The following is a 23,258-nucleotide window of genomic DNA, read 5'->3' as shown; positions in this document are numbered from 1 at the left end:
AATCAGCATTCAGGGCTTCAACCACCCAGTTTATAATGTCATTTAGATACTGAATAGGATTGTAGTATATGTCACAACAAGGTAAGTTCTCAACAGTGTAATAAAGGTAAGTTATGGTAAGTTTGGTTATTTTTATGTCTAATGTATATGTGTTTATAAATCAGCACTTTCTTCCTCCCCTATTTGAACAATTCTTTAACTTTAATCTAATCTACTCCATTGATTTTCAAAAGAAAGAGTTATGCCTGACTCGCTGTCCTCTCCCTCCCCGCCCAGGCTACCCCGGTGTGAAGGGAGCCAGAGGTGATGCAGGCTTTCCAGGCCCAGCTGGGATGAAGGGACAACCAGGAGATCCAGGAGGCGATGGCTCTCCAGGACTCAGGGGTCTTCCAGGACCACCGGGCCCCGGGGGAAGAGACGGCATCCCTGGGGGACCAGGAAGAAAGGGTAAGGTGGTGGTGGATAACCGAACATACACACCTCCATAGCTAACTTCCAAGCCAAGGTAGGGTGGACACTCACAATAGTGCAAATCTCAAATTACACCATTCAGTGCAGTAGTTTTTAACCAGAGCCACGTCGGGCACTTGGCATTTTTAGAGAGATGAGTAGAGTAATTGGACCCATACCTACTATTGCTCTATTGATGTTTATTTGGCTTGAAAATGTCAATGTAAAGTGGATATTACTCAGATCCACGAGCCATTTTCTAATCATGATTCCTTTCCTGTTCACAGGCGAGAGCGGTTACCCCGGACTGGTGGGTTTCCCCGGAATGCCAGGTAACCCTGGAAGACCTGGAGGTCCAGGAGGGAAAGGAGCTCCCGGATTCTCAGGAAGAGATGGTCTGCCCGGAGATTTCGGAGCGCCAGGACCTAAAGGTGCAGGATTGGGAATGACAGAACTAATGGAATGATGGGAAGGGAGTGGATAGGGAGTAGATGATCATTTTAGTTTAGCTTCACAAATGTTTCTCTTCGGCTTGCTCTTCGGCTTGCTTCCTATGGCGTAGAAGAAACCCTAACTGTATGATTTGGTTCAAAGAGAAACGGAATCATGTGGCTTCTCTCTTATGTGTGTGTGTTCCAGGTGACAGAGGTAACGCTGGTCCACCCGGCGCACCCTCTCGACCCGTCAGAGTTGAGTACATTGAGAAGGGACAGATGGGCGACAATGGGGCCAACGGTCTACCCGGTTTCCCTGGACCTAGAGGTAGGTGGTAGGCTACAAATCAAAATTGTCATCCGTTTTGTGCCAAATGTGGGTCACCAACAAGGTCTTACATCTGCCATTTTGTTACAAATGTGTGCCACTAACCTAGGCTGAAGATAACAAAGGTTAATACAAGAGGGTTCTAATATCCCATCACTCTTTGCGTAAATGCGGAAGATTTCGAAACAATCGGACCAGAGATGCTAGTTAGCAACGGTGCTGGTCCTATGAATCTGTTTATTTTCAAAAGCATCCTCTTGGAATTATTACGTTATCCAGTTTAGGACATCTTCAACCTGGCCACCATCAAGCTCCTGCAGCAGCCATTTTGTGCTAAACGTGTGTCACCAACAAGCTCCTGCAGCCGCCATTTTAGATCAAATGCTCATCACGAACAAGCTCCTTCAGCCGCCATTAAGGATCAAATGCTTATCACCAACAAGCTCCTACATCCTCCATTTTGTGCCTCCCTGTCCCCAGGTGACAAGGGTTTCCCAGGGCTGCCTGGTCGACAGGGTTTGCCCGGACTGCCTGGTTATGCTGACAGGGCTAAAGGAGAACAAGGACTTTCTGGTCTCCCCGGGCGCCCAGCCGGGCCAGGCTACCCAGGGCCTAAAGGATCTCCCGGTATCATCGGCTTCCCTGGCATGCCTGGACCTAGGGTAGGCACATACACCACCATACAAATAGTTTAACAGTGTTGTTGTAGGCAGTAGACAGAAGTGGCAGTTGATGTTATACTGAGTTTGACATATTATTGTTCTGTAGGGTGACGATGGCGAACCTGGTTTCCCTGGAAACCCCGGAGTCTTTGGTCAGCCAGGTGCTAAAGGTGAGTAGCTGTCGCATCACCTGTTGTATACCTACCTGTGAACCTCATGTCATCTTACTGTACCTATGTTGGTCTCTTCCCTGTGCTATTCTCTTAACTGTAGTCCCTTACCATTGTTGGTCTCTTATCTGTGCTATTCTCTTAACTGTATTCTCTTACCCGTGGTATTCTGTTATCTCTGCCATTCTTTCCTGTACCTTTTCAGTGTAAAGGTTTTGTATTGGTTAAGTTCTTACCTGTATATTGTATGGTTCTCAGGTGAGCGAGGTGACTCGTCCGGCTACCCCGGAGGTCCCGGAGCTAAAGGTGAGGCCGGAACCCCTGGTTACTCAGGTGACCCAGGTGCTAAAGGCGCTCCCGGGGACAACGGTTTCGCAGGCGGCCCTGGGTTCAACGGACAGAAGGGAGCACCGGGAGATCGAGGAATACCCGGACAAATGGGTGAGTGGGGATGATAATGTCACAGGAAGTGATGTCATAAAGGCCACACAGATTAATAATGTCACAGGAAGTGATATAGAAAAAAAGAGGGAAAGAAACCTTATCATTATTAATATTTTCTTTACATTCATTTGTCCCCCCTTCTCAGGTACCCCTGGTTTCACTGGCGCTAAGGGTCTGAACGGATACCCAGGAGGAAGAGGTCTGGACGGGATGCCTGGCCGCTCCGGCTCCCCTGGAACATCTGGAGAGAAAGGTTTGTTTCGACACTCTGAACCATAGTCTCCTCTAGCTTTTCCATGCCACACATTACCATTGTTAATACAACATCATTGGCCTGAGAGAAAATGGTTCTTTATCTTAAACTGACATGGCTTGCTCGAACATAACTTTAGTATGTTTTATTTTAGGCGATATTATAATGCAATAATAGTATTCTTTCTCAAGGTCTGCCGGGATCTCCTGGTCTTGATGGGCTCAACGGACTGGCTGGACCCAAGGGTCTACCAGGAACCCCAGGTTATAGTGACGGGGGTCGTCCCGGCACTCCTGGAGCAGCCGGTCTGAAGGGAGAAAGGGGCTCCTCCATCCCAGGTGGACCTGGGTACAATGGAGAGAAGGGAGCTAGAGGAGAGTCAGGTGAGAAAGATCAATCGATCAGAATCAAATAATCAATCAAATGTATTTTATAACACTTTTTAGATCGGCAGTAGTCACAAAGTGCTTTAAAGATAGCCGGCTTACAACCCCAAAGAGCAAGCAATGCAGGGGTAAAAACACAGATGAGCGTAGATGAGTAACCTTGATGAGTAACGTGATGACCGACTCCAACCCTAACACTGCCTATAGACTTGTGTTAGCTCCCTGAGCTAATGCCTATGCTTTAGCTCAGCGGGCTAACACAGTCTTGTGGCGTGCAGAAGACCAGGGTTTCGAACACTGGTTGGTCACACAGACATAGATAATATACAGTGCCTTGGGAAAGTATTCAGACCCCTTGACTTTTTCCATATTTTGTTACGTTACAGCCTTATTCTACAATTGATTAAATTGTTTTTTCCCCTCATCAATCTACACGCAATACCCCATAATGACAAAGCGAAAACAGGTTTCTAGAATTTTTTTGCAGATTTATACAAATAAATAAAAAATAGACCCTTTGCTATCAGACTCGAATTTGAGCTCAGGTGCATCCTGTTTCCATTGATCATCGTTGAGATGTTTCTACAACTTGATTGGAGTCCACCTGTGGTAAATTAAATTGATTGGATATGATTTGGAAAGACACACACCTGTCTATATAAGGTCCCACAGTTGACAGTGCATGTCAGAGCGAAAACCAAGCGATGAGGTCGAAGGAATTGTCCGTAGACAGGATTGTGTCAAGGCACAGATCTAGGGAAGGGTACTAAAACATTTCTGCATCATTGAAGGTCCCCAAGCACTCATTCTTAAATGGAAGACGTTTGGAACCACCAAGACTCTTCCTAGAGCTGGCCACCCGGTCAAACTGAGCAATCGAGGGAGAAGGGCTTTGGTCAGGGAGGTGACCAACAACCCGATGGTCACTGGCAGAGCTCCAGAGTTCCTCAGTGGAGATGGGAGAACCTTTCAGAAGGACAACTGTCTCTGCAGCACTCCACCAATCAGTGGCCGATGGAAGCCACTAAGAGTATTATATAATTGATCGAGTGACTATGGCTTTTCAAGTAACCTCGCAGTGCTATTTACAGAGTTAGCTTTAGGTAAATGTTGTGATTTTTCAGCAATTTCTGAACCGGCGACCAAAAACAAGCTACATATGGGCAGTACCAAAACATGTGATCTAATGATTCTGTCTCTTTGCAGCAAAATCTGCAGAGCTGGGATGGTTGTATTCCCCATTGCCATAACTTTCTATTTGTTGCAAGAATTTTGTATAATAATTTGAATCCGGAATTGTTTTGTGTATCAGTTCATAAACCGTGTGCCATGAAAATCTCTTCCCAACTATTTTACAACCTGTATGGTGCAGCTGTACATTTTTTTGGTCCTTAAATGAACCTGGTTTACTTTTTTATTTATCACAATTGTGACCGACTGTCTAGATTCGGTCTTATGTAGCAAAATGTAAAAGTTTGATGTAGTTTATTTGTCACAGGATACAGAAGGTGTAAATCGTACAGTGATAGTACTTGCATAGTAGCAATATCAAAAACAGAAAGTGTCCAGATAAAAATATTTTATTAATATTTTATGGTTATTAGATGACGCTTACCCGACACACTTGTCTAAATTAATGGGTCATGTGAAATAAATGCTATAACCAAACTTCAGCCACATCTAGCTGAGTGGATGGGAAACTATTGTCTAGACATGTACACATGTTCATGAAATACAATCGATGGCCATAATCACCCCCAGACACACTTGCTAATTTGATGGGTCATGTAATAATCCGGCCGAAGTGGAGTCTTTTGTTTAGACATGCAGCTAGCTAGCTAACTAGCTAGCTAAACAATGAACCGGCATAACCCCTACTTCTACCAATTCAAATGTTTTCATAGCTGTAGTATGAATCTGCAGGTGGCTAAAGCTAACAAACCTGGTTCAATGTTAACTAGCTAACAATAGGCTATAACTAGCAATACAAATGGGGATTTCTGATTCAAATAATATTACTACACAGATTACACACGTAATGTTAGCTAGCGAGCCAGCAAGCTAATGTTTGCTAGCTAACTAACGGTATGCTTTAACTTGCAATAAAAATGACTTTCTGACAAAATTAGAAACATATCTGGAAAATGTAGCTAGACTCTTACCCATATACATGGATGAACGTTTCACGGCAGACTGGAACCATTTAAAACTTAAGTTTTTTTGTAGCTACATCTTGTTTGGCCAGCTTTGCGTCAAGCCACTCCGGTTCACACTGATTGTGGCGTGTGCAGAAAGTAGCCCATCACTTTTTCCTACAGATCTGTCGATTCAGGGCATCAATGTTGTTGAGAAAAGTAGCAAAACTTTTGTAGTTTTCGATGGCTAACGTTATATCTTTCAAAAACGGCGCAGTAGAAATGACTGTCAACACATACTGAACAGCTCATGTTATAGACAAAAGCGTGCTACATGGCAGACCAATCCAAACTCATCTCCCGGCATGTCCAGCCCATACATTATCTCAGCCAATCATGGCTAGTGGGAACGTTCCTGTCTTTTTCCATGGCTAAACCAACTAGGCTCGTAATTTAACCATTGTATTCGTATTTATGGATGGAATACAAGTTTGTTATTAAGGCACATGAAAGTTCATATGTTCCAGAAGGCATTTCTGCCCAAAAACTCATTTTGATAAAAAATAAATGTTTACGTTCAAATGCTGCTCCTGAGAAGTAAAAGTCACCCAGTAAAGTTCTACTTGAGTAAAAGTATAACATTATTTGGTTTAAAATATACTTAAGTATCAAAAGTAAAAGTATAAATCATTTATAATTCCTTATATTAAGCAAACCTGTAACGGTCCTGACCTGTTTTATGTTGTTTTTTGTATGTGTTTAGGTCAGGGCATGTGTTTTGGGTGGGCAGTCTATGTTATCTGTTTCTATGTTGGTTTTGGTTGCCTGGTATGGCTCTTAATTAGAGGCAGGTGTTTTGCGTTCTCCTCTAATTAAGAGTCATATTTAGGTAGGGTGTTCTCACTGTTTGTTTGTGGGTGATTGTCTTCCGTGTTTGTGTATGTCGTTGCACCACACGGGACTGTTTTCGGTTTGTTTTTGTTCATCGTTGTTTTTTGTGTAGCCTGTTTTCTCTATTCGTGCGTTCTTCTTGTTTCATGTAAGTTCGTCGTCTAGGTCTGTCTACACCGTTTGTTGTTTTGTTAGTTTATTCAAGTTCGTGTTTTTTCGTTAATAAATATGTGTTCAAACTCCACTGCGCCTTGGTTCAATCAATACTCCTCCTTTTCGACCGAAGAGAAGGAGGACCGCCGTTACAGAATCACCCACCATTCCAGAGCCAAGCAGCGGAGTAAATGGAGTAAGGGACAGGAAAAGAAGGAGCAATGGACATGGGACGATATATTGGACGGAAAGGGTTGCTACACATGGGAGGAGATCCTGGCTGGTAGGGATCGCCTCCCATGGGAACAGCTGGAGGCACTGAGGAGAGCAGAGGCTACCGGAGAGAGGAACCGGAGCTATGAGGGAATACGTCTGGCACGGAAGCCCAAAAAGCCCGTAAGTAACACCCAAAAATTTCTTGGGGGGGGGCTAAGAGGTAGTGGGCCAAGGGCAGGTAGGAGACCTGCGCCCACTTCCCAGGCTTACCGTGGAGAGCGGGAGTACGGGCAGGCGCCGTGTTACGCAGTAGAGCGCACGGTGTCTCCTGTACGAGTGCATAGCCCAGTGCGGGTTATTCCACCTCCCCGCACTGGTAGGGCTAGATTGGGTATTGAGCCAGGTGTCATGAGGCCGGCTCAACGCGTCTGGTCTCCAGTGCGTCTCCTCGGGCCGGCATACATGGCACCGGCCTTACGCATGGTTTCCCCGGTTCGCCTACATAGGCCGGTGCGGGTTATTCCACCTCCCCGCACTGGTCGGGCGACCGGAAGCATTCAACCAGGTAAAGTTGGGCAGGCTCAATGCTCAAGAGTGCCAGTACGCCTCCACGGTCCGGTATTTCCGGCGCCACCTCCCCGCCCCAGCCTAGTACCTACAGTGCCTACACTACGCACTAGGCTACCAGTGCGTCTCCTGAGCCCTGTTCCTCCTCCACGCACTCTCTCTGTAGTGCGTGTATCCAGTTCGGTGCCTCCAGTTCCGGCACCACGCACAAAGCCTCCTGTGCGTCTCCAGAGCCCTGTACACACTGTATCTTCTCCCCCTACTAATCCTGATGTGCTTGTCCTCAGCCCGGTGTCACCAGTGCCGGTACCTCGCATCAGGTATAGAGTGGGCTTTGAGAGTACAGTGTGCCCTGTCCCTGCTCCCCGCACTAGTAGGAAGGTGCTTATCCTTAGCCCGGTGCCTCCAGTTCCGGCACCACGCACCAGGTCTACAGTGCGCCGTATCCGGCCAGAGCCATCCGTCTCCCCAGCGCCATCTGAGCCATCCGTCTCCCCAGCGCCGTCTGAGCCATCCGTCTGCCATGAGCCTGCAAAGCCGCCCGTCTGCCATGAGCCTGCAAAGCCGCCCGTCTGCCATGAGCCTACAGAGCCGTCCGCCAGACAGGAGCCGCTAGAGCCGCCCGCCAGACAGGAGCCGCTAGAGCCGCCCGCCAGACAGGAGCCGCTAGAGCCGCCCGCCAGACAGGAGCCGCTAGAGCCGCCCGCCAGACAGGAGCCGCTAGAGCCGCCCGCCAGACAGGATCTGCCAGAGCCGCCAACCAGACAGGATCTTCCAGAGCCGCCAACCAGACAGGATCTGCCAGAGCCGCCAGCGAGCCATGAGCAGCCAGAGCCGTCAGCCCGCCATGAGCGTCGAGAGCCGTCAGCCCGCCATGAGCGTCGAGAGCCGTCAGCCCGCCATGAGCGTCGAGAGCCGTCAGCCCGCCATGAGCGTCGAGAGCCGTCAGCCTGCCATGAGCGTCGAGAGCCGTCAGCCTGCCATGAGCGTCGAGAGCCGTCAGCCTGCCATGAGCGTCGAGAGCCGTCAGCCTGCCATGAGCGTCGAGAGCCGTCAGCCTGCCATGAGCGTCGAGAGCCGTCAGCCAACCATGAGCGTCGAGAGCCGTTCAGTCAGGATCTGCCTGAGTATATCAGCCGGGACCTGCCCCTTGTCCCGGTGTTGCCCCTTGTCCCGGTGTTGCCCCTTGTCCCGGTGCTGCCCCTTGTCCCGGTGCTGCCCCTTGTCCCGGTGCTGCCCCTTGTCCCGGTGCTGCCCCTTGTCCCGGTGCTGCCCCTTGTCCCGGTGCTGCCCCTTGTCCCGGTGCTGCCCCTTGTTCCGGTGCTGCCCCTTATCCCGGTGCTGCCCCTTATCCCGGTGCTGCCCCTTGTCCCGGTGCTGCCCCTTGTCCCGGTGCTGCCCCTTGTCCCGGTGCTGCCCCTTGTCCCGGTGCTGCCCCTTGTCCCGGTGCTGCCCCTTGTCCCGGTGCTGCCCCTTGTCCCGGTGCTGCCCCTTGTCCCGGTGCTGCCCCTTGTCCCGGTGCTGCCCCTTGTCCCGGTGCTGCCCCTTGTCCCGGTGCTGCCCCTTCTCCCGGTGCTGGCCGTTATTTTAGGGGATGTTAGTTTTAGGGTGGTCATTGGGAGGGGTAGACAGAAGCGGGGAGTGACTATGGTGGTGTGGGGACAGCGTCCAGAGCCTGAGCCACCACCGTGGTCAACTGCCCACCCAGACCCTCCCCTGGACTTTGTGCTGGTGCGCCCGGCGTTCGCACCTTGAGGGGGGGGTTCTGTAACGGTCCTGACCTGTTTTATGTTGTTTTTTGTATGTGTTTAGGTCAGGGCATGTGTTTTGGGTGGGCAGTCTATGTTATCTGTTTCTATGTTGGTTTTGGTTGCCTGGTATGGCTCTTAATTAGAGGCAGGTGTTTTGCGTTCTCCTCTAATTAAGAGTCATATTTAGGTAGGGTGTTCTCACTGTTTGTTTGTGGGTGATTGTCTTCCGTGTTTGTGTATGTCGTTGCACCACACGGGACTGTTTTCGGTTTGTTTTTGTTCATCGTTGTTTTTTGTGTAGCCTGTTTTCTCTATTCGTGCGTTCTTCTTGTTTCATGTAAGTTCGTCGTCTAGGTCTGTCTACACCGTTTGTTGTTTTGTTAGTTTATTCAAGTTCGTGTTTTTTCGTTAATAAATATGTGTTCAAACTCCACTGCGCCTTGGTTCAATCAATACTCCTCCTTTTCGACCGAAGAGAAGGAGGACCGCCGTTACAAAACCAGATGACACCATTTTCTTTTTTTGGAAAAAAAATTCTTTCCAACAATCGTTTCAAAAGAATTTTTTTACAGAAAGCCAGGGGCACACTCCAACATTCAGACATAATTTACAAACAAAGCATGTCGGTTTAGTCAGTCCACCAGATCAGAGGCAGTGGGGATGACCGGGGATGTTCGGTTGATAAGTGTGTGAATTGGCGTATTTTTCTGTCCTGCTAAGAATTCAAAATGTAACGAGTACTTTTGGGTGTCAAGGAAAGTGTATGGAGTACAAAGTACAATATTTTCTTAATGAATGTAGTGAAGAAAAATTAAAAGTAGTCCAAAATGTAAATAGTAAAGTACAGATACCCCAAAAAATGACTTAAGTAGTACTTTAAAGTATTTTTACTTAAATACTTTCCTGAAACGAGTCACAATTTTCTTTTGCCAATTTTAACCTTTAATGCAGGGCCAACAAGTTCCTTACCTTCTCCCCTTTCCACATAACTCAACAACAAAAAAATTGCTGTAATGCTGCAGTCAGTTGGTTGTAATTTTGGATAGAGCAGAAATGTCCATATATGTTTGTTATCTGCATGTGTGACATAACTCCACCAGTCCTATTTATGATATAATTTACAAAGATTATATATATGTTTTTTATCAATTAGTATATTTGAGCTCAAAACTAATATTTGTTGTAATATTTGTTATGTCTTTTGTGGTTTATTCAACTGAAATTGCAACCAGCTTTCTTTTGCTTGTTTTAAAAGTAGCAATATTTTGGAGATTATTTCATTTTCAAATAACCGAAAGCGAGAGGTTGTAATCTGAATGAAGGGAAAAAGGCATTCTTGAACATGGGGTGAGCAATTCTTACTAATCTGCTAGAGAAACAGTTTTAATTTAATTATAGTTTTTGTATGCCTTTAGTGAAAGGTACTATGCTTTAATATTTAATAATTTTAGCCCTACGAATTCATATTCATTATATAAAAAGGCAGTTTAATTTTGTCTGGCTTGTCGTTCCAAATGAATTGGAAAAAGTTTGCTCATATAATTACAAAAACAAATCGTTAGGTGTAGGCAGGGCCATAAGTAAATAGATAAACTGGGTATGACTAAAGAATAAATTAGGGTGATGTTTCCACAAATAAACAGTTGTTGTCCTTGCCATGTTTGCAAGATCTTATCTAATTTGGCTAACTGTCTATTAAAATGTATTGTAGTGAGAGAATTTCTTTATTTTGGGATATGCATACCGAGTATGTCCACTTCACCGTCGGACCATTTTATTGGTAAACTACACGGTAATGTAAAAGTAGTATTTTTTTAGCGATCCAATATGTAATATGGCTTACATATCATAATTTGGTTTTAATCCAGAGAGGTTAGAGAAATGATCTAGATCCTCTATGAGGCTGTGCAGGGATCCAACCTCTCACAGCTTTGTTTTTTAAGCCCTGGATTTCTCGCCCCTTGATATTATTGTTGGATCTGATTTTAATAATAGCTAACATTTCGATGGCCATAATAAATAGATATGCCGATTGTAGGCAACCTTGTTTTATTCCTCTTGACAATTTAATACTTTCTGAGAAGTAGCTATTATTTACCATTTTACACCTGGGGTTACTATACATAACTTTAACCCATTGTATAAGAGTTTCTCGTAAATTAAAATTGTCCAGGCATTTATATATAAATTCCAGTTGTGGTTTATCAAAGGCCTTTTCAAAGTCACCTATGAATACCAGGCCTGGTTTCCCAGATTTTTCATAGTGTCTTATTGTTTCCAGTACTTGTCTTATATTATCTCCAATGTATTGTCCATGTAAAAAACATGTCTGATTAGGATGAATAATATCCGACAATACGTTTTTATTTCTATGCAATTTGCTAGGATTTTGGCATCGCAACAATGAAGTGTAAGAGTTTCCAGTTTTTTAGGTGGACTGGATCTTTATATTTACCACCTGGGTCCTATTTCAGTAATAGTGAAATCAGACCTTGCTAAGTATCTGATAGTCTACTATTTTTATAGGAGTAGTTAAAACATGCTAATAACAGACCTCTGAGTACATCGAAAAAAAGGTTTGATATGCCTCAACTGGTATGCCATCCAGCCCTGGACTATTAGTTCCTCTATTTCCTTTGTTAATATAAATATTTCAACCAAAATTGTTTTTGTTTTAAAGAGGAGTATTGAATTGAATGGCCTCTAAAGACACATTTAAAAGTTGTCAGTCATAAATGATTCTGTCTTGGTTAAAAACAAGTTGTAATCCAGTAGGCTCTGATAAAATGTCCAATATCCTCGCCCTTGCGGAAATTCTGTAAGAGTAATGTGTATACCAATTATTTGATGGTCCGACCACATTCGGTCCCCATCAACACTCTTAACTTTTGGTGGCAGCGAGAATAACATAAGAAAGTAGTCAAGATGATTAGCTTGATTGAGCCTCCGCCATCCATGATTTCCTTAAGTGCATGAAGGTGATAGTTTACGGTCCATAATATATTTCTTGTTTCACTATTCCCTGTAATTTCCTGTAATAGTGTACTTCTTTTGACCAGAGTCGGTTTCTAAAGCAGAAACAGTGAGGCACCAAGGGTAACTTGTGTGTGTGTTGATGCTGACCACAACTCTTGTCTGGATGTCAGGGGGTCCTGGTGTGACGGGCTTCCCAGGTATGCCTGGTCCTCGCGGGGAGACTGTCTTTTCTAACATCCCTGGACCACTGGGAGACCCTGGCCTGCCAGGAATCGATGGAGAAGAAGGTAATTTAACCCTTCATTTGGTATTTTACAAAACTATAGATTAATTGTAACTTATATATTTTACTTATTTTGTACATACAGTTGAAGTCAGAAGTTTACATACACTTAAGTTGGAGTCAATAAAACTAGTTTTTCAACCACAACAAACTATAGTTTTGGCAAGTCGGTTAGGACATCTACTGTGTGCATGACACAAGTCATTTTTCCAACAATCGTTTACAGACAGATTATTTCACTTATAATTCACTGTATCACAATTCCAGTGGGTCAGAAGTTTACATACACTAAGTTGACTGTGCCTTTAACAGCTAGGAAAATTCCAGAAAATTATGTCATGGCTTTAGAAGCTTCTGATAATTGACATCGTTTGAGTCAATTGGAGGTGTACCTGTGGATGTATTTCAAGGCCTACCTTCAAACTCAGTGCCTCTCAAACTCAGTGACATCATGAGAAAATCAAAAGAAATCAATTAAGACCATGGGACCACGCAGCCGTCATACCGCTCAGAAAGGAGATGCATTCTGTCTCCTAGAAATGAGCGTACTTTGGTGCGGAAAGTGCAAATCAATCCCAGAACAACAGCAAAGGACCTTGTGAATATGCTGGAGGAAACAGGTACACAAGTATCTATATCCACAGTAAAATGAGTCCTATATCGACATAACCTGAAAGTCCGCTCAGCAAGGAAGAAGCCACTGCTCCAAAACCGCCATAAAAAAGCCAGACTATGGTTTGCAACTGCACATGGGGACAAAGATCGTACTTTTTGGAGAAATGTTCTCTGGTCTGATGAAACAAAAATAGAACTGTTTGGCCATAATGACCGTCGTTATGTTTGGAGGAAAACACCTTCCCAACCGTGAAGCACGGGGGTGGCAGCATCATGTTGTGGGGGTGCTTTGCTGAAGGAGGGACTGGTGCACTTCATAAAATAGATGGCATCATGAGGGAGGGAAATTATGTGGATATATTGAAGCAAAATCTCAAGACATCAGTCAGGAAGTTAAAGCTTGGGTCTTCAAAATGGACAATGACCCCAAGCATACTTACAAAGTTGTGGCAAAATGGCTTAAGGACAAGAAAGTCAAGGTATTGGAGTGGCCATCACAAGGCCCCGACCTCAATCCTATAGAATATTTGTGAGCAGAGCTGAAAAAGTGTGTGCGAGCAAGGAGGACTACAAACCTGACTCCATTACATCAGGAGGAATGGGCCAAAATTCACCCAACTTATTGTGGGAAGCTTGTGGAAGGCAACCAGAAACGTTTGACTCAAGTTAAACAATTTAAAGGCAATGCTACCAAATACTAATTGAGTGTATGTAAACTTCTGACCCACTGGGAACGTGATGAAATAAATAAAAGTTGAAATAAATCATTCTCTCTACTATTATTCTGACATTTCACATTCTTAAAATGAAGTGGTGATCCTAACTGACCGAAGACAGGGAATTTTTTACAAAGATTAAATGTCAGGAATTGTGAAAAACGGAGTTTAAATGTATTTGGCTAAGGTGTATGTAAACTTCCGACTTCATCTGTAATGTTGCTGCTACCGTCTCTTATGACCGAAAATAACTTCTGGGCATCAGAACTGTGATTAAACAACACGGACTTGCAGAATCGTTTTTTTTTCCTTTAACGAATCCGATGAGCTCGATGTGAATGATATACTGCTTTCCCGGAAACAGGCCCAGATCCCCGTCATTTGCGTGAAGAGAAGGCGGAGAAAAAGGGGCCAGAGGGCAGGCTGCCTTCTGAGAATTTGTAGTCGATCGACTAAACCCTCACTTCCTTCCATTCTGCTAGCAAACGTGCAATCTTTGGAAAATAAAATTTATGAACTACGTGGAAGATTAAACTACCAACGGGACATTCAAAACTGTAACATATTATGTTTCACGGAGTCGTGGCTGAACGACGACATTCTCAATGTACAGCTAGCTGGCTGCCGTTACGCTGTATCGGCAGGATAGAACAGCGACGTCTGGTAAGACAAGGGGCAGCGGACTATATATTTTTGTAAATAACAGCTGGTGCACGATATCTAAGGAAGTCTCAAGGTTTTGCTCGCCTGAGGTAGAGTATCTCATGATAAGCTGTAGACCTAGAGAGTTCTAATGTGTATTTATCGTAGCTGTCTACAAACCACCACAGACTGATGCTGGCACTAAGACCGCACTGAATGAGCTGTATTCCGCCATAAGCAAACAGGAAAATTCCGGGGACTAGTAGCCGGGGACTTTAATGCAGGGAAACTTAAATCCGTCTTACCAAATTTCTATCAGCATGTTAAATGTGCAACCAGAAGGAAAAAACTCTGGACCACCTTTACTCCACACACAGAGACGCATACAAAGCTTGCCTTCCATTTGGCAAATCTGACCATAATTCTATCCTCCTGCTTACAACCAAAAATTAAAGCAGGAAGCACCAGTGACTCGATCAATAAAAAAAGTTGTCAGATGAAGCAGATGCTAAGCTACAGGACTGTTTTGCTAGCACAGACTGGAATGTGTCCCAGGATTCCTCCAATAGCATTGAAGAGTACGCCACATCAGTCATTGGTTTCATCAATAAGTGCATCGATGACGTCGTCCCCATAGTGACTGTACGTACATACCGCAACCAGAAGCCAGGCAACATCCGCACAAAGCTAAAGGCTCGAGCTGCCGCTTTCAAGGAGCAGGACTCTAACCCGGAAGCTTATACGAAATCCCGCTATGCCCTCCGACAAACCATCAAACAGGCAAGCATCAATACAGGACTAAGATCTAATTGTACTACACCGGCTCTGACGCTCGTCGGATGTGTCATGGTTTTCAAACCATTACAGACTACAAAGGGAAGCACAGCCAAGAGCTGCCCAGTGACATGAGCCTACCAGACGAGCTAAACTACTTATACACTCGCTTCGAGGAAAATAACACTGAAACATGCATAAGAGCACCAGCTGTTCTGGAAGACTGTGTGATCATGCTCTCCGCAGCAAATGTGAGTAAGACCTTTAAACAGGTCAACATTCACAAGGCCGCAGGGTCAGACAGATTACCAGGAAGTGTACTGCGAGCATGCGCTGACCAACTGGCAATTTTCTTCACTGACATTTTCAACCTCTCCCTTTCCGAGTCTGTAATACCAACATGTTTCAAGCAGAACACCATAGTTACTGTGCCCAAGAACACAAAGGTAACCTGCTAAATGACTACCGACCCATAGCACTCACGTCTGTAGCCATGAACTGCTTTGAAAGGCTGGTCATGGCTCACATCAACACCATTATCCCAGAAACCCTAGACCCACTCCAACTTGCATACCGCCAAAACAGATCCACAGATGATGCAATCTCTATTGCACTCCACACTGCCCTTTCCCCCTGGACAAAAGGAACACCTATGTGAGAATGCAATTCATTGACTACAGCTCAGCGTTCAACACCACGGTGCCCTTAAAGCTCATCAATAAGCTAAGGACCCTGGGACTAAACACCTCCCTCTGCAACTAGATCATGGACTTCCTGACGGGCCACCCCCAGGTAGGTTAGGTAACAACACATCTGCCACGTTGATCCTCAACAAAGGGGCCCCTCAGGGGTGCGTGCTCTGTCCCCTCCTGTACTCCCTGTTCACTCATGACTGCACGGCAAGGCACGACTCCAACACCATCATTAAGTTTGTCGATGACACAACAGTGGTAGGTATGATCACCGATAACAACGAGACAGCCTATAGGGAGGAGGTCAGAGACCTGACCATGTGGTGCCAGGACAAAAACCTCTCCCTCAATGTGATCAAGACAAAGGAGATGATTGTGGACTACAGGAAAAAGAGGACCGAGCACTCCTCCATTCTCATCGACGGGGCTGTAGTGGAGCAGGTTGAGAGCTTCAAGTTCATTGGTGTCAACATCACCAACAAACTAACATGGTCCAAGCACACCAAGACAGTCATAAAGAGGGCACGACAAAACCTATTCTTCCCTCAGGAGACTGAAAAGATTTTGCATGGGTCCTCAGATCCTCAAAAGGTTCTACAGCTGTACCATCGAGAGCATCCTAACTGGTTTCATCACTGCCTGGTATGGCAACTGCTCTGCCTCTGACCGCAAGGCACTACAGAGGGCAGTGCGTACTGGGGCCAAGCTTCCTGCCATCCATCCAGGACCTCTATACCAGGCGTTGACAGAGGAAGGCCCTAAAAATTGTCAAAGACACCAGCCACCCTAGTCACAGACTGTTCTCTCTGCTACCGCACGGCAAGCGGTACCGGAGCGCCAAGTCTATGTACAAGAGGCTTCTAAACAGCTTCTACCCCCAAGCCATAAGACTCCTGAACATCTAATCAAATGGCCACCCAGACTATTTGCATTGTCCCCCCCCCCCTTTTACACTGCTGCTACTCTCTGTTGTTATCATCTATACATAGTTACTTTAATAACTCTACCTACATGTACATATTACCTCAACTAACCAGTGCCCCCGCACAATGACTCTGTACCAGTACGCCCCTGTATGTAGTCTCGCTATCGTTATTTTTCTGCTGGTCTTTAATTACTTGTTACTTTTATTTCTGATTTCTTATTTGTATTTTTTTTAAACTGCGTTGTTGGTTAGGGGCTCGTAAGTAAGCATTTCACTGTTGTATACAGCGCATGTGACTAATATGATTTGATTTGATCAGCTGAGATTTGTCTCCTTATATTCCTCCATCTCACTTTCCTCCTCTTTCTTCCATGTTCTTCTCCTCCTTTTTACTTTCCCCTCTATCTCTTTCCTCCCTACATCTCCCCATCTCTTACCACTCTATATCTATACCTAGTTTACTGAGTGTTAACATCTCCTCTCCCCTCTGTCCGTTCCTCCAGGTTGTCCTCTTCTCCTTCTCCTTCTCTCAATTTCTCCCTCTGAGTCATCTCTCATTCTCCTCCCTCCATCTAAATCGAACACTATAGACCTCTATACTGTGGCTAGTTCACCCTTGTGTTAATTGTTTATGGTCGGATCCTCCAGGTTACCGTGGTCCTCCAGGCCCCCCAGGCCCACCGGGGCCCGGTACAGCCCAAGGAGACAGAGGCGACTCTGGGCTATCTGGCATCCCTGGTACCCCTGGTAACCGTGGAGACCCTGGGGGTCCAGGTGGCCCAGGACGGGACGGAAACCCTGGATTCAAAGGTACAGGGATGACAAATCAATGTACTGTAATATCCATCAGAATGTGATTCAAAAGCAAGGTACAGTGATGATGGCTATCAGATTGAGGATGATTACCTTGATGGTAGCCTTATAGACTCAACAATATAGTTTCAAAAAAGGTTGATTTATTTCAAGTAAGATTCACTTTTGAATATCAACCTAAATTGGATGTTGATCTGAAACGTACAATTTGTCTGATGGGCACATTTGTTGACAACTCAATAAAGTATCAGCCAGAATTGGATGTTGATCTGACATTTTCTTACCCTGTAGTTGGTGTACCATGTGTCTGATGGGGTGTGTTGTACATGTTGTTGTTGTGTTGCCCAGGAGAGAGAGGTGACTCTGGGTACAGTGGAGCATCTGGACAAATGGGCTTCCCTGGAGATCCAGGATACTACGGTGGGAAAGGACCCAAAGGAAGGAGTGGTGAGAGACTTATCCTTTTAACACACACTGATCTTGAAGATGAAACACTTGTCTTTGTCAATTTGATTAATTCATTGTAAAAAAAATGTACCTCTCATTTTGCGTTCTCTCTCTCTCTCCCTTCCTCCCCCTCCCCTTCCCCCCTCCTTTCCCCTCCTCACACTTCTCCCCCTCCCCCTCTAGGTAATACTGGTCGTAAGGGACCCCAAGGTATAACTTTCCCCTGGCAGGACAACCGGACAACCTATGGAGACATGGGAGACCCCGGGGCCAACGGAGCTCCAGGGCCCGTGGGAGAAGCAGGCAATCCCGGCATGCCAGGCAGGGGGGGTGAGTAGCCTACTTAGAACAGCCAGAGGCCAGGCAGGGGGGTAAGTAACCTACTGGGACTATATTCACAAAGCATCTCAGAGAAGGAATATTGATCTAGGATCAGTTTTGCCTTGTGTGGATTCAGACGAACCACAGTCACCTCCTAATTCCATTTCTAGGATCAGTTTACACTACCCTGATCCAAACCTGACACATTAGGTATTAAAACATGAAGTGACATCAGATCCTCCTCCTCTGTTCCAGGTCCTAAAGGCAGGCCCGGCGCGGTAGGGAAGCTGGGGAGGAACGGAGGGTCAGGCCTGGACGGACCTCTGGGAGACTCTGGTCCTCCTGGTTTCCCTGGACCTACCGGGTCACAAGGTGTGTGTGTGTGTGTGTGTGTATAGTGTCTACAGTATATTTGCCAACTGTGAGTATGAGTGTGTATCTAGAATGTCTGTATGTGAATCCGTCTGAACACACATCGACCTCTATACAACATGACAAGTCTTACATTGCTTTATAACTGCATCATAATGCATTATAGCCGGAGGTTTTAAGTAAAGTGATACCCGACATTTGAACCTGTGCTACTTACATACTCCCTCCCCACTTCTCCCCTCCCATCTCTTTTCACCTCCCCTCTCTCTTCCTCTCCTCTCTCACCCAGGTCTGCCCGGTAAGCCTGGCCTACAGGGTCCCCCAGGTAGTGTGGCGCGCAGCAGGAGTATTGGCTACACTCTGGTGAAGCACAGTCAGAACAACCAGGTGCCCATGTGTCCTCAGGGCATGGCTCAGCTCTGGGAAGGATACAGTCTGCTGTATGTTGAGGGGCAGGAGAAGGCCCATAACCAGGACCTCGGTGCGTCACACACACACACACACACACACACACACACACACACACACACACACACACACACACACACACACACGCACGCACACACGCACACACGCACACACACACACACACACACAAGGGCAACATGAGCGATTATACAATTCGGGCAGGCAGAGCGACCTACAAAACCTGCGGAAAGCTCAACTTTATATCTCTCCTCCCCTTCTCCCCCTTCTCTCCACCTCTCTCCCTCCTCTCCCCTCTCTCGCAGGTATGGCAGGCTCCTGCCTTCCCCGTTTCAGCACTGTCCCCTTCCTGTACTGCACGCCCAACGAGATCTGCTACTACGCCAGCCGCAACGACAAGTCCTATTGGCTGTCCACCACGGCACCCATCCCCATGATGCCGGTGGGAGAGGAGGCTATCAGCCAGTACATCAGCAGGTGCTCCGTGTGCGAGGCCTACTCCCAGCCTGTAGCTGTCCACTCACAGGACCTCACCATCCCTACCTGCCCTCCCGGCTGGAGATCCCTCTGGATCGGGTACTCCTTTCTCATGGTGAGTTGGGGGGGGGGGGGGGGGGGGGGGGGGGGGGGGGATTAAGGCCAGATTTAATCCACTGTGCATTATAGAGCGTTGTCGCCCAGAGTGCCTTCTTAAGCCAATATTCCTGCGTTTGCGATCACATTCATGGCAACCGCTGAAGATGTCGGCTCAATCGTAAAATGACCTTTAAATGTCAATCAATCTTTGAATCCTGTCCTATATTTTATTCTCTAATGAAAGCTAGTTCACTACCCAATAACTCCATAGTCTAAACCACCATCTAGAAATTAACACCTAGGTATTGTCTGGTCCCCTCCTCTCCTCTCTCCCCCCCCCCCCCCCCCCCCCCCCCCCCCATACAGCACACTGCTGCCGGGGCTGAGGGCGGCGGCCAGTCCCTGAGCTCTCCAGGGTCCTGTCTGGAAGACTTCCGCGCCACGCCCTTCATTGAGTGTAATGGGGCCAAGGGCACCTGCCACTACTTTGCCAACAAGTACAGCTTCTGGCTGACCACGGTGGAGCCTAACCGGGAGTTCGACCCCCCTCCGATGGACACACTGAAGGGAGGCAACCAACGCAGCCGAGTCAGTCGCTGTCAAGTCTGCAGCAAGATCTTGTAGCTGGGATAAGAGTCGAAGATGGAGAGATGGATAGAAGATATGGGAAATGAAAAAGAGAGAGACTGAAACAACAAAGGAGAGGGTGATGATTACTTATCAGAAAGGAAAAAGAGAGATGGAGATGGAGTAATTGAAATGATAAAAAATACAAAATAAACTTTGACTGACTGAATTTGAGCACCTCTCCTGCTTCATCTAGGGGTCTCACTAGGAGGGTGAGGGGTTCCTGAAGGAGGCGACCAGGGCCCTTTTGTGGGTTTAGGATGCCCTTCTATCGATGTAAGACAGAAAGGGATGGAGAGATGAGCGGTCTTGTTCGAAACTAGATTATTACTGACAGTGGTGCTATACTGTATGTTTCATGTGTCTTTATTTTGTTCTTTTCACGTTGCTATGATTATGTGTCTGAAAACATTCACGGCTACCTCGGAGAGTGCAACCTCAAACCACCCCTTTGGCCTGCACTGAACCGCTTTCGCTTCCTGGGCTACATCCCAAATGGCCTATATAGTGCACTACCCATAGGACTCTGGTCCATAGTGGTGCATTACATAGGGAATATGATGCTATTTGGGATGAATACGTTCTCTGCCGTTACAACTACATGCAGTCATGAACCTAAGAGACCTGTTAACTGCTATAGCTAGCCAACCGCTTTTTATACTCAAACACACACACACACACCTATGATATCTATTATGTCTGCTTCAGTTAAGAGAAACAGTAAGTGTGTTATGATATGTGCTTGTGATTCTATTAGAAGCCAATATGTTCTTTTTTTTTGGTGCTACCCTACCCTGGGACTCAACTTGACAACAGTTTTGAAAAAGACAAATCCATCACTTTTTAAATATTAGAATGAGTGGCATAGACAGATCGCGTGAGGTAACGTCATCCCATGCCGAATCACTTGAAAGAAATGGTGATACTTCTATTTATGTAAGATCCCATTTATGCGTGTGTTTAATGTAGTGCGGTAATGTGAGTGCCTATAATTGGTATAAATCACAGGAGGCTGCTGAGGGGAGAACGGCTCACAACAATGGCATGAACGGAGCGAATGGAATGGCATCAAACACATGGAAACCATGCGTTGCATGCATTTGATACCATTCTACTTATTCAGCTCCAGCCATTATTATGAGCCAGTCCTCCCCAATGAAGGTGCCACCAACCTCCTGTGGTATGAATGGAGTCAGTCTGTGCAGGTAAAGATCTGTAACTTGTGCATTTCTTTTCAGTTTAGCTACAGCGATGGAGGTTGAAGGTTCTAACCACCAACATCAGCCCCCCCCCCCCCCCCCCCCCCAATTCACTGCTGGAACACACACCATCTACACTGAACACACATGATTATTGTGACCATCTCCTTTTAAGGAGCACTCCATCATTTGAGTTTCCACCTACAGTGAGACCCTAATAGTGGAGTGTGTAATGTCACTGTCACTGTGTTAGACAGCTAACATAGAGTTAAAGTAACTCAATGGTAGTTCCATGTTCCCAAGACCCACCCCTTTGTTTACAAATGCAGTTGTTAGGGGGGTTTCACACTTTGGGTGGAAACAGATATTGAATAGTGCTACTTTAAACTCACCTCCTTCACTGACTGGAATGGGTGACCAAGCCTATAGTACATTGCACCAAATCATGTTGGCTTTGTAATTATTTAGAACCATCATTTTCTCCATGGTTCCACTCAGGTTATCGAGGTGAGGAGAGTAACTATCTTCGCTCCATTTTGTTTTGTGACCAAATTTGGGTTTTTATAAACCCTCCACCACCCATACTTGAGCCAAAACATACAAGTACGCAGTAACTGCTTGGAAGGAATCACAAACTAACAACAAACACACCACACACACATTTTCTGTTACAATATTTGTTGTTGGACAGAAGCTTACTATCAATTTTATCAGAGCAAACGATAAGGCCTACTGTGTTGCTGTAGTCCCTATCTGCTCTCCTCAGTTCCTGTCATGTCGATGGATGTGTTCCAGTGCGACTACATTGCAGACGCCTGCCAGATCTCAAAACACCTGGATAGGTGATTAATATATCAGCTAGCCACATCATATGATCTAGCAATCTGATGCTAATGCAACGCTTGCAATGTAGGTGGCCTGGAACGCAGCCACTGATGTTAAAAGTGCTGGGTGCCTTAAGTTGTAACCACTATGACCACTATGTCTAACACACAGGCCCATCTCTCATTGGTAGCCCTGAGTACATCTTTTTCAATTACATTTTTTCTCATTTGTTGTTCTTTTGTCTGTAATCTAGATTGTAATTCTTATACTTCACTGTAATTATTCCCTGGTTCAAAGGTTATTTACAAATATATTTTGGGGGAGATGATCTGTACATTCGATGATAGGAACGAAACAAAAAAATGTTTAGGATATGTTTTATATGGAAATATATAATTCTATGAGTATATTTGAATGACACAAAAAGATAAAAACACATTTTTTTATTGTCACTGTTTTGACACTGACCTCTGTTGAATATATTCCACTGTCTTAAAAGGAATTTTGAGAACCTGAAAAATAAATATTTTTCATACAAATCCACATTTTACATGTATAACAGAGATGTATAACTGCAATGATTATGCAGACGTGCTACATTTTCCTCAGAGGACACAACAGATTTGGTCAAAAGGTGCAGTTTTGTGTTCACAATGAAATAAAAGCATTACAACTAACACAGATTCAGATTGAATGAAGAACGATGATTAGGATTGTTTGAGAGAAATTAAACACAATGATATACCACCTATACAGATCTAGACTACAGTATGTGTAAAAGGGTCCAAATTAAATATGTTGTTTGATGTAGTGGATTTACCACATTTGAAGAGTGCAACATACCTAACCTAGTAGGTACTTAACACATAAAGTGCTGTGTGCTTAACAAGACAACATTAAAGTTTAACACTTAGGTGATAACACTTTTATTTTGTCTTCATCTTTTCCGTGGAAAGCCACAGCAGTCATATTTGATTGTGAACCACTGACTAACACAACATCATCAATAGTTTTAAACCACTCTTGGATTGGGGAACATTTTGCTGCATTTACACAGGCAGACCAATTCAACTCTTTTCTCCGGTTATTGTCAAAATACCAATTTGCGGGAAAATAACATAATTGGGCTGCCTGTGGAAATGCAGCCTTTTAAGACTGCCACTGGATGGGGTCGTTGCATCAGGTAAGA

The 23,258-nt window shown here is 45.4% G+C and overlaps 1 protein-coding gene across 3 annotated transcripts in view; it reads left to right on the top strand.

Annotated features, from left to right (window-relative positions):
* The window catches only part of col4a6 (collagen, type IV, alpha 6), a 206,018-nt gene extending 183,028 nt beyond the window's left edge, over positions 1–22,990 (top strand). For all 3 annotated transcript variants that reach the window (XM_055938511.1, XM_055938513.1, XM_055938512.1), the window contains 16 exons: positions 277–447; positions 738–881; positions 1,090–1,212; positions 1,693–1,874; positions 1,981–2,044; positions 2,303–2,485; positions 2,634–2,741; positions 2,933–3,124; positions 11,987–12,103; positions 17,112–17,273; positions 17,625–17,723; positions 17,907–18,053; positions 18,300–18,416; positions 18,706–18,897; positions 19,148–19,434; positions 19,785–22,990. In XM_055938511.1, coding sequence (XP_055794486.1) covers positions 277–447; positions 738–881; positions 1,090–1,212; positions 1,693–1,874; positions 1,981–2,044; positions 2,303–2,485; positions 2,634–2,741; positions 2,933–3,124; positions 11,987–12,103; positions 17,112–17,273; positions 17,625–17,723; positions 17,907–18,053; positions 18,300–18,416; positions 18,706–18,897; positions 19,148–19,434; positions 19,785–20,042 — 2,546 coding nt within the window. In that variant the 3' untranslated portion in view covers positions 20,043–22,990. The remainder of the gene's footprint in view (positions 1–276; positions 448–737; positions 882–1,089; positions 1,213–1,692; positions 1,875–1,980; positions 2,045–2,302; positions 2,486–2,633; positions 2,742–2,932; positions 3,125–11,986; positions 12,104–17,111; positions 17,274–17,624; positions 17,724–17,906; positions 18,054–18,299; positions 18,417–18,705; positions 18,898–19,147; positions 19,435–19,784) is intronic.
* The last annotated feature ends 268 nt before the right edge of the window (positions 22,991–23,258 follow it).

The sequence above is a fragment of the Salvelinus fontinalis genome, chromosome 11 (assembly GCF_029448725.1).
Source record: "Salvelinus fontinalis isolate EN_2023a chromosome 11, ASM2944872v1, whole genome shotgun sequence".
NCBI classification, from domain to species: domain Eukaryota; kingdom Metazoa; phylum Chordata; class Actinopteri; order Salmoniformes; family Salmonidae; genus Salvelinus; species Salvelinus fontinalis.
This window is presented reverse-complemented; position numbering and strand designations above follow the sequence as displayed.